Source organism: Gallus gallus, chromosome 3 (assembly GCF_016699485.2).
Source record: "Gallus gallus isolate bGalGal1 chromosome 3, bGalGal1.mat.broiler.GRCg7b, whole genome shotgun sequence".
Lineage (NCBI taxonomy): Eukaryota > Metazoa > Chordata > Aves > Galliformes > Phasianidae > Gallus > Gallus gallus.
In genome coordinates, this window is record NC_052534.1 from 37,473,136 (window position 1) to 37,483,115 (window position 9,980).

A 9,980-nucleotide genomic window follows, 5' to 3' on the forward strand; every position below is an offset into this window, starting at 1 on the left:
TAAAAGCGTTAAAGCTTTTAATGGTTCTGTGGCTAATAAAAATGCATAAGAGATATTCTCTGAAAGTATAACAATTTGTTTATATTTAAATGGAATTATTACAGTGATACAAATCAAAATTTGTATTTTGATCAAAATTTGTAGGCCGTGGGGGGGGGGGGGGGGGGGAATAAATGAATTACATGTACTTAATTTGAAACTTAGTTCATTATGCCTTTCAGAAATCTTCTGTTATTGGAAAGCTTTAATTGGTTCTATTGTAGAAAAGTGCATGTTCACATGCTTGTTAAAATATGCTGGCTGTAGATAAGGCTGTATCTCAGTCTCACAGATAGGCTTCCCCATCAGCTCTTCCTTCTTCTGTTTGTAGAAACTGGAGTGACAGGGGAATCACCCAAACATATATTTATGAAGGAAGCAAACCCCTAAATTCTAAACGTAGTCTCTGTCTCTTCGTGTAAGCTATATTTCAAAGCAATAAATAATTTTTTGGCCACCCATTGCCACTACGTTTCTTTTTATGCTGTGAAAGCCTTTATTCATCAAAGTCATGTTTTCAGGGCTTTGCTCAGTGCATTTAAATCTTCAGTGAATTTACAGTACAGCTGGGAAGAAATATTTTTGGCTGTTTTCCAGTGCCATAGGGCTTTCTGGATTTTTGATGTCTTTGTAAGAACGCTACTCTAAAGCAATGGTAGCTTTAATTCTAACTAGGATAGGTCACGCTAGAGTTCTGGTTTCCAGATAGTCAAAATTCAAGACTATTTTAAGTCCGTTGCGTAAACAGTATAAATATCTTACTTTCATGTAGCAATTTGTTGGATGCTTATTGGACTGTATTTATTAAAACACTGAAAAACCAACTAAGAAATGTCACACTTTATTCTTGGTGATACTTTATGTATAAAAGTAAGAGGTATATTTTTTTTTACTATGAATACAATAGCTTCCAAAACATACTGCTGAAATTAATGATGAGGCACTATAATTGTAATTCTTGACAGTTAAATGGTGCAGACTTATATCAGTGAAATGTTATTGTCTGTTAACTTTAATGCATTGTTTCGAGTACCCAGGCTGAGATTTGCTTGTCTTTTTTTTTTTTCCACAACAGGTCTTTGCCTTGAGAAAAGAGTGTTTTATAAACTTATTTCTGGACTTCATGCTAGCATCAATTTACACCTGTGTGCCAATTATCTTCTTGAAGGTAATTTGAGTTGAGGTAAAACTGCTGAATGAAACACTACAATATCTGAAACATATATTTGTTTTTTTCTAAACTTTATGTATACTTATCTATTGTGCTGCATTTTCCAAATCCATGCTTTATTCTCCTCCCCCTGTACTTTTTTATTTCCTGTGTAGAAACCTGGGGGAAACCTCGCTGGGGACCAAACGTGAAAGAGTTCACTCGCCGTTTTGACCCCATTGAAACAAAGGGAGAAGGACCAAGAAGGCTGAAAAACTTGTATTTCCTGTATTTGATAGAGCTGCGGGCTTTGTCAAAGGTTGCACCATACTTTGAGCGTTCTGTTGTTGACCTTTACACTGGAAACGGCCATGAGGATGCTGAATCTAAAGCTCTCTTACTAGAAATCTTCAGGGATACAAAGTAAGGCATGAAGTTGTTGATCTTTTTTGTTTTCAGTAGTTTGAAACTCAATTATAATCTCAAGTGAGAATGAGAGTAGATGACTTATTGACGGAATAGGAGAGGGAAGAGTAGCGTGAGGAAGTAAAATAATGAAATTTAAATATTTCCAAGGCTTGAATACCTATATTTTTAAATAAGAACAAAAGAGGAGGAAAATACCACCCCTCTGTGTTTATTTTGTCTGATTCTTCAGTGTAAAATACAGGATCTATTTTGAACAAGAAAATAGTACTTACATTCTTTTAATTAATGATCCAGCAAGTAATCCAGCTTTTATCATAGACTTAACAGAAGGAAGATTGTTTGCTCTGTAAGGTTCCTCAGTCCAATTCTTTTGCTCATCTTTTCAGTAATGTTTGATCAGTTGCATGCTGTGTCTTCAGTCATGCTAGGTGTTTTGGATGTGTTCAGACGGCAAATACAAAGTTCAGACAACTAAAAGGTCAAATATTGAGCCATTCTTGATGTATATTTAAAAAGTCTTGATCAATGGAAATGAAGAGAATTCTCAGCAAAACTGTAACAGGTTTCGAGATATAGTGATTGAATAGCAAAATTGATAACAGTGTGCTTTTGAAGATCAGTGATATGAGACTTGAGGGAAATTTTTGATGTGAAACTAGAAACTCAGAGTATTTACTCTAACAGCTGCTGTGCAAGCTTGAGCTATGCTGTAGTTTGTGCAACATCTGTGGTTTTTTGTCTGTTTTGTCTTTCTTAGGTCCTTCCATATGCACTTTGATGAAAAGTCCATGTTTGCTGGAGATAAAAAAGGAGCCAAGTCATTGAAGGTGAAGCTGCTTTACTGATTAGCATCTAAAATACTGATTTCAGAATTGTTATTTTAGGAAATTTCTCAGCAATGTGCTTCTGAGAGGTAGACTAAAAAAGACAGGGATGAAAACTTAAGGAGTTGTCTGAAGCCTCTCAATCCTGTTCACTGTAAATGAATGCAAGGTGTTATGCCAAGTTGAGTAGAGTAAAATCTGTTTTAGTACCTTGTGTTTGTCATCAGGAGTGTGCTGATGCAAATGTGTTGATTTTGTATTAATGGTATAAGCAATATATTTTTTTTAAATATAGTATCACTTCCACATAGGATGCCCCCCCACCCCTCCAGAAATTGGTGTTTGCTTAAAATACGTATGGCTAATATATACGTAACGCACAATTCAATGAAATAAAGTATGAATTTAGCATCAGAAAAGCATTGTTCTTGGACATGGGATCCTGCTGTGAATGCTGGTACTACATAGTAACTTCCAGTGTTACCAGGCTGTTGTTCAGATTGGTATGCACTACATTTCCACAACTGGTGTGTGGTTCATTGCAGTAAATATCTGTTTGAATACTTACTAATACTTACTACTATTGAAATTAGTATTATACAGAATTTCATCCACATTAGAAATAGTATTATTTGGAAGGTGCCAGTACTTAATCAGCCCAGCCAGTGTTTCTTTTCTGACCTGAAATATTTAATTTAGATGATCTTAATTAGTTCTATATCGTATTTGCTTCCACTCTGAAACTGCAAAGCAGCTGTCTGCCCTTAGTTTTGGTTGGGAAATGTCTTTTGTGAATTGGCACTTGTTTGCTGGTTTGTTGGGTATGTAGGTTGGTTGAAAAAGGATTTGAACAACGGAATTAAAATTGTGTAGGGAAACAGGTAAGTAATTAAAGCTCAAGATTTTGAGCAAGTTTCTGGAAACTGAGAACACTATAGAACACAAGTGCTACTCTGCACGTCCTACTTTTTCAAGTCACTGAGTATTAGAAGTGGCTTGGAAGCAAGATTCTGGTTTATGTGAATCTTTATAATAGTCTGACCCCAGATGATAGTGGTTTCACTCAATTTGAGTAAAAGAGAATTTGATTTGTATTCTAGTAGTACTAAGTGAATTTTGGTACAGCTAAGAGGTAATTTAACCTAACCTTTTTTGTTTGTTTCTAATTGCTAGGAAGAATTCAGATTGCATTTCAAAAACATATCCCGCATAATGGATTGTGTTGGATGTGATAAATGCAGGCTGTGGGGCAAACTGCAGGTATGGTTTTGGTCTTTGATACCCTTACCTACGTATTAAAAATAGACTTACGTTTGGTTTGCTTTTTAACAATTAAACTAGTATGCTTGGTTTAATTTTGTTTATTCAGTGGTGATTCTTTTGACTAAAAGGTGTAGCTTGTATTCTCTGGAAGAAAAGTGTTTTGAGCAGATAACCCCAAGGCAAAGACTTATTTCCAGTCAGTATTTTGAGTATCCAGTGAGCAGATGAGTCTTGTGGAATCAGCACAGGGAAGCCTTTCTGGAAATAGTGCACTTTTGCTTAATGAGATTCAGCTCCACAAATTGAAGCATAAGGGAAAAAAAATAAAGTAGTTCAGATTTCCACAATTATAAAATGCTATGAGAGGTGCAGTGAAGCCAAGAGTCGAAAAACAGTCTTGATTTCTGGAGACTTTGAGAGCAGGATTTTAACCCTTAATGCTAGCATTAAGTCCAAAATGACAGCAGCATTAAGCTTATCAGAGTTCAAGTTTCAAATAAATTCATAGCAGCAAAAAACATAGTTGTCCCTGCTGAATTTACAGAGTTCTACCTACCCTGTACTCATTCATGCTTCTGATCTATTATCACCTCTTCTTATGCTAAATGAACTAGGGCCAGATTTCCTGACCTATAAAATTCTCTTGCACCGAGCTTCAACCACTGTATCAGAATTGAGTGGTTGCTTCCCCAGCTTGATTAAAATGGGGAATAAGAATAGCTTTTTCTGTTCTATTTCTGTATATAAAATAGGGGTTGAAACTGAAACTGCAATGTCTTCCACTGGGACTGGAGATGGAGAAAGCAGAAGTGTTGTGACACCTCATAATAAAAACATAGTTTGACTTGGTAGGGGGAGGAGAGAAGGAAAACGGAGATCTGATCCACAGCTCCTGAGGCATCTGTACTGTAGCAGGGAGGGAGCTGGAAGTGTTGTAACAGCCATGCTTTCATATGCATCTGGTCTGGCTGAGAAGAAAAGAGATGGGAGAGGAAGAGATTAAAAACATGAGGGTTTAGAGTAAGTATACCTGAGGAAACATATTCTTAAGTGAATGAACTTGGTGTACAATTGATGGCATGCTTTTGCATTATCGTCTCGGTTTGTGTGCAGTTATTTGGGTTGAAGGAGTATCAGTTTCTAAGAATCCGTACTACAGATTGCATGGGTTAGTATTTGTATGTTTATTTTGCTTAAAATGTTTGTTTGTTTTCTGAGAGCTGGAAGAAGTGACCTTACCCATTGACCTTATTGACATTAAAATATTGAGGTTTTTCTTGTAGACTCAAGGCTTAGGAACTGCTCTGAAGATCTTGTTTTCTGAGAAAGAAATACAGAACCTTCCTGAGAATAGCCCGTCGAAAGGCTTTCAACTAACACGTCAAGAAATAGTTGCTCTTGTAAACGCCTTTGGAAGGTAAGATTCTTGCAATTTGTGTAGTGCAAAAAAAAAAAACACACTAGTAAAACTACAGTGTCAGCTCTCAAGGTCTGCAGAAAAGACTTGTGCACACAACTGTGACTTTCAAAGGCTGAACAGTTATTAGTGATAAACTCTGTGCCCTCAAGCTGAGCTTATGAGGCTCTGATTATTAGCCTTGATCATCATTTTATGTTGCATGTAATTCATCTCTATCTCAAATCTCATTCATTCCATAAATCTCTTAAATGGTTCTAAGCATTACATTTTGGATATGTCTCCTGCTTCTTGTACTCTACTAACTACAGAAGTACATTTTATATTTCTCTTTTAAATACATATATGTGAGAAGGAAGAAAAAAAAACTGATTTTTTTCGATGCTGTCATTTAGCCCTTAGGCTTTTGGATTTAGAGTTTGATGTAGATGGTTTTTAATAAAACTTCCATTCTGATTAATTCATGATACAGCAAAAATATGTGTTCAAGTTACGAAATACAACTTCATAACAGTTTTAAAAAATAGGAAAGCTGGTGTCTTTCATCATGCTGGTGCTTCTGATCTTGAATGTAATGATCAGTTCTTGTTTAAAATAGGGTAAACACTGTTACACCGTATTAGATATTTAAAATATATGACACGTAAACTTTAATCCCTGTAATATAAATGTGATGGAGAGCCAGGTAATAATCTCCTGTGAGAAAGTAATTGTGCTGTTTAACACTTATGGTACTGTCTTCCACAGGTTGTTTTTTCTAGTTTAAAACAACAAAAATAAAGTCCCCGTGAAAGGCTGCAATTTGCACTTCTCTTTTCACAGTTGACTTACTAACACTTCGGGGGTTTTGTTTTGCAGGCTTTCCACAAGTATAAAAGAGCTGCAGAATTTTAAAGTTTTACTACAGCAGACAAGGTAATGAAGGCCTTTGCGCAGCCTCTTAGTGAAGACCATTTACATGACTGCATTGAGCAGAAGGAACTGATCCTTACAGGACTCCCATGAACTGATAAAAAGTAAAATCAAATACCAACTTGAATATTTATGTTTAAACTAGGAATGGTTATTAATTAGAAGAGATATTTATGAATGAAGTATAGTTTTTAAATGTGTAAATTATGCTGATCTGTTTTAAGTTCTCTGCTCAGTTCTATTGTACTGATACACCGTAAGTTTCCTTCATCTTCTTGTCTTTCTGAGAAAGTTGTTTTATACGAAAACATATGTACCTCAGTCCTGACTTGGCTTGTCCTGCAAGAGATGGTTCACCCCTCACCTCACCCAAGTGCTGAGCATCAGTATGTTCTGAGGACCGGGTATGCTGATTCTAGCTGTCTAGAAGTAAACCAGAAAAGGAAATAAGCTCTTGCTGAGTCCTGACTTCTTACTGTAATATGAAACTTAATTTTACCGAGCAGAAAACTTTACTTTGTACCAAGCTCCTTTACATCATGCTGATATCAAAGTTTTTTTTCCCTTACATGCTGCTTTTCAGAAGTTCTTACTTTCTTTGAAATAACCACCTTCTCTCTGACACAGTACAGTTGTGACTCATCTGCAGCCCCTTGACAACCTCGTTTACTTCAGGGGTCAGGGCTGGGGACTGGGGAGAAGATGGTTAGTGGAGCATTCCTAGCTGGGAAGTTTTTCAGTCAAGTCTGTGTCTAGCCCATTTTGTTTTCTGGTTTGTAATCACAGGTTCAGTTTCCAGAAGTTGTCCTTTTAACGTCTAAGATACTGAAACAGCACATTTTGCTCTCTGAGCACTGAAAATAGATTTGCTCGTAATGGGTTATATTTTAATGGTGTTAGAAGATCAAAAAGGAGGAACTTGGTTTTTATAGTCACTTTAAGAAAAAAAAATGCTTTTTAGAATTCGTAATCACACTGACAGTTAATACTGCATATTGTATCTATGCAATCCCTAACTGTACCTTCTTTAAAAGGATATTCAGCAAAGTAAAACGGGTATGTTAATAATGTAAGTTTCATAAAATAAGAAATTACTTGTGTATCATTGTCCACAAATGTCAATGGTAATTTATCATTGTCCAAAACAGAAGTCAGAACAGCACTACTGACTATTAGCAATCAAATGTGGTTTAAATTTAAAATGATTTTTTTTTTAAAAAACATTGTGTTAGAGGGTGAAGTTAGGAGTTCTGAATGTAGGAAGTGCTGGTACAGTGTAGATACATCTCTTCTGTTCTTTCTTAAAAAAAGAAAAACTAATCTTCTTGAAACAAAGTGCTCTTAAACGTTTTTCACCCTACTGGATGCTTAGTGACCTGTTGATAAAACTTATTGTAGTGGTACTGGCTTCTGTGATGTGGTCCTTTAGAGAGGAAATATTCCTGAAAGCTGGAATATGCTCCATCCTTTGTTTCCAGACTAGACTCTAACTTGTACCATCTGGAAATGAGACTCTCCTGCTGACATTCCTTGTTAGGAAAGTATTGTTTCCTGAGAAACAAAAACCCTCTTGAGTCAAAGTGGGATAAGCTAAGTGAAAAAATAAAAAATAAAAATTAAAAAAAAAAATTAAAAAAAGCTGGTGATAGTTGCACAAATTGACAGTTGGTTTCCTGTCCTTATTTCCTGTTTAAGCCAGTAAATAAATTAATGTGGTGTTAGAGAAAGTTAATGCCTCTCTGACTTGTGGGCACCTGCCTGAGCAAGTCATCACGGGCTCCCTTTCTAGTTAATAGAGGAGAGCAGGTGGTGTCGAGGCAGACTCACCTGGCCTTTTCCAAGGTTGGTTTGACATACTCTAGGATTTGGTAGCTTGCACCCCAGAGTTTGCTTTCTCCATTAACTTGAAAATTTAAATGACCAGCTCAAATGTGTACAGCTGTGTTTGATCAAATAAGTTTTATGCTGAGTATTGAAGTCTTCTGGGTTATTGTGTATGTTGTTTTTTTCAGTTAGTCATTAATTCCTCCCCTTTTGGATTGACCAGCAAGGGCTAGAAACCTGCAGGCTCACTCAAGTGAGAAGTCTTGTATAGCTAAGATTAAACTGCAATTATATATTGCAGTGCCTAAAGCTTTAGGCAGGATTTTCTGATGGAAAAACAAATTGTGTTACCCTAGAATTGTTTCTTCCTTTTTCCCCCTATTTTGCTTTTTGGGGAAAGTGAATTGCTTCCAACCTTCTAGGGATTCAACTTCTTGTTTTTGTTCTTCCATCTGTGCCTGGCAAAAATCTGTGGACATTGAAGCAGCACCATAGCCTAGCATCATTTAATTCCTTATGGGACAGGTGAGAGATTCAGGCGTACAGATCTTGCATACCTGCTCCTTAATACCTTCATTGGCACAGTCCAAGCAGGGTCCTTAGGAGAAGGACACATGTCTCTTTTTCCTTTCGTGTCATGAAAACATGAGTGCAGCTGAGCATGGTAATTCTGTGTTTAGGGAGGTTCTGTTGCATTTGAAGATATAATGCAGTTGAAACTGTTCCTGTCATCTACTTTTCTTTTTTACTGTATTTGATGTCAAGTCTTTGACTGTGCTGCCTATGAGGTTCTGCTCTGGGAGTTGGATGACAAAGTTCTTTATATGTAAACTTAAATTTTAGAAATTTACAGATGTTTTTATACAAAAAAAAGGTTAGATACACTGTCTGTGAGCTGTAAACCATTTTAAATTCCAGCTCCTTATTGGAGATCAGCTTGTCAACATTGTCTGCCATTCATTTCAGCTTACAATTACATCTCCCTGTACAAATGACAAAATGATTGTAATCACGTAGGTAGCAAGAAGACAAAGTCACGAAGACGTAAGCGAAATGTTAAAAGACTTGATGCAAACAGCATAGCTAAAATGTTTGTTGCTGAACAAACTTGCTCCTAAGTGCCAGAGGAAAAAGGTGAGAATACAGAGTTTAAGAAGTAAAACATACAGACTTAAGCTGGAATAAAATGTGTTCTCCTACTTCAACTGGTGATTTGTGTTATGTCATTGTGTATGCATGAAATACACTGTGCCACACTTTGAGTTGTGTTTTGATGATCGGGTCTTTATCTGACCTTGCTTTGTGCTTTTCTGGGAAATGATCTGTATTATGTTGTAAATAATCTAGATGCTTATGTTTATAAACTAGCAATCAGCAGCTCATCACTTTACAATCTCTCCATTTATCTAGCCTATTAAAATATAATATTTATTGAAATCAATGTTAAAACTGCTTACTGAGATCTGAACACTTCTGAATCTTTGCTACGTTTGAATCTATGAGATACAAATTAAAGTATTTTCTGCTATAACCTCCTGTGAATTTAGCTGGTTTATTTTCATGTCGGGTTTCAACTGTGCTTTAGAAATCGTGCAGCTTAAATTATTTACAGGTCGGTCATTCTGTGGTTTAAGCTTAAGATGACAGGCAGGATTTCATTCTCACTTTAATTGTGTTCCAAACATAAATGGCGGTTTTGGATTTTTCATAGACGCTGCTGCATATCGGTTGCTATTTCCATATAGCAGCACATCCATCAGGCTGTGTGGCATGATTAAATTGTCCCTGTAATAAGATGGACAAATGTAGCCACTGGCTAGGTCCCATCGCGCGGGGGGAAGAGGCAAAAAGCTCATACTGCTCTGTCCCTTTCTCAGCATAGCTTATTAAAACAATTTAGGATTTATTTTTCTTCTGACTGGTGAAATTATTCCCTCTGGGGGACTTCCACAATCTTTTCTTTTTTACATTTGATATATCTATTGAACATAACACATTTGGTTACTGATGCGTTTGTTTCACCCTCAGTTTACCTGCACTTGTTACACAAATGATAACGATGTAATTTACTTTCCTCTAAAGCTGTCCTATAACTCTGATGTATCCCAGGGTAATTTGTTAC

The 9,980-nt window shown here is 36.3% G+C and overlaps 1 protein-coding gene across 4 annotated transcripts in view; it reads left to right on the forward strand.

Moving 5' to 3' along the window:
* Positions 1 to 9,389, forward strand: part of ERO1B (endoplasmic reticulum oxidoreductase 1 beta) — a 29,288-nt gene extending 19,899 nt beyond the window's left edge. The window contains exons 11-16 of one of the 4 annotated variants that reach the window (XR_005858829.2): positions 1,115 to 1,207; positions 1,366 to 1,612; positions 2,376 to 2,445; positions 3,616 to 3,702; positions 4,458 to 4,725; positions 4,989 to 5,122. Coding sequence is in view for 2 of the 4 variants with exons in the window: in XM_419554.8 (XP_419554.4) it covers positions 1,115 to 1,207; positions 1,366 to 1,612; positions 2,376 to 2,445; positions 3,616 to 3,702; positions 4,989 to 5,122; positions 5,981 to 6,041 (692 nt within the window). In the remaining 2 variants the exon portion in view is untranslated. Of the gene's footprint in view, positions 1 to 1,114; positions 1,208 to 1,365; positions 1,613 to 2,375; positions 2,446 to 3,615; positions 3,703 to 4,457; positions 4,726 to 4,988; positions 5,123 to 5,980 lie in introns of those variants that run through there. The other 3 variants (XR_006938918.1, XM_419554.8, XM_046939491.1) reach the window with 3 other exon arrangements.
* The last annotated feature ends 591 nt before the right edge of the window (positions 9,390 to 9,980 follow it).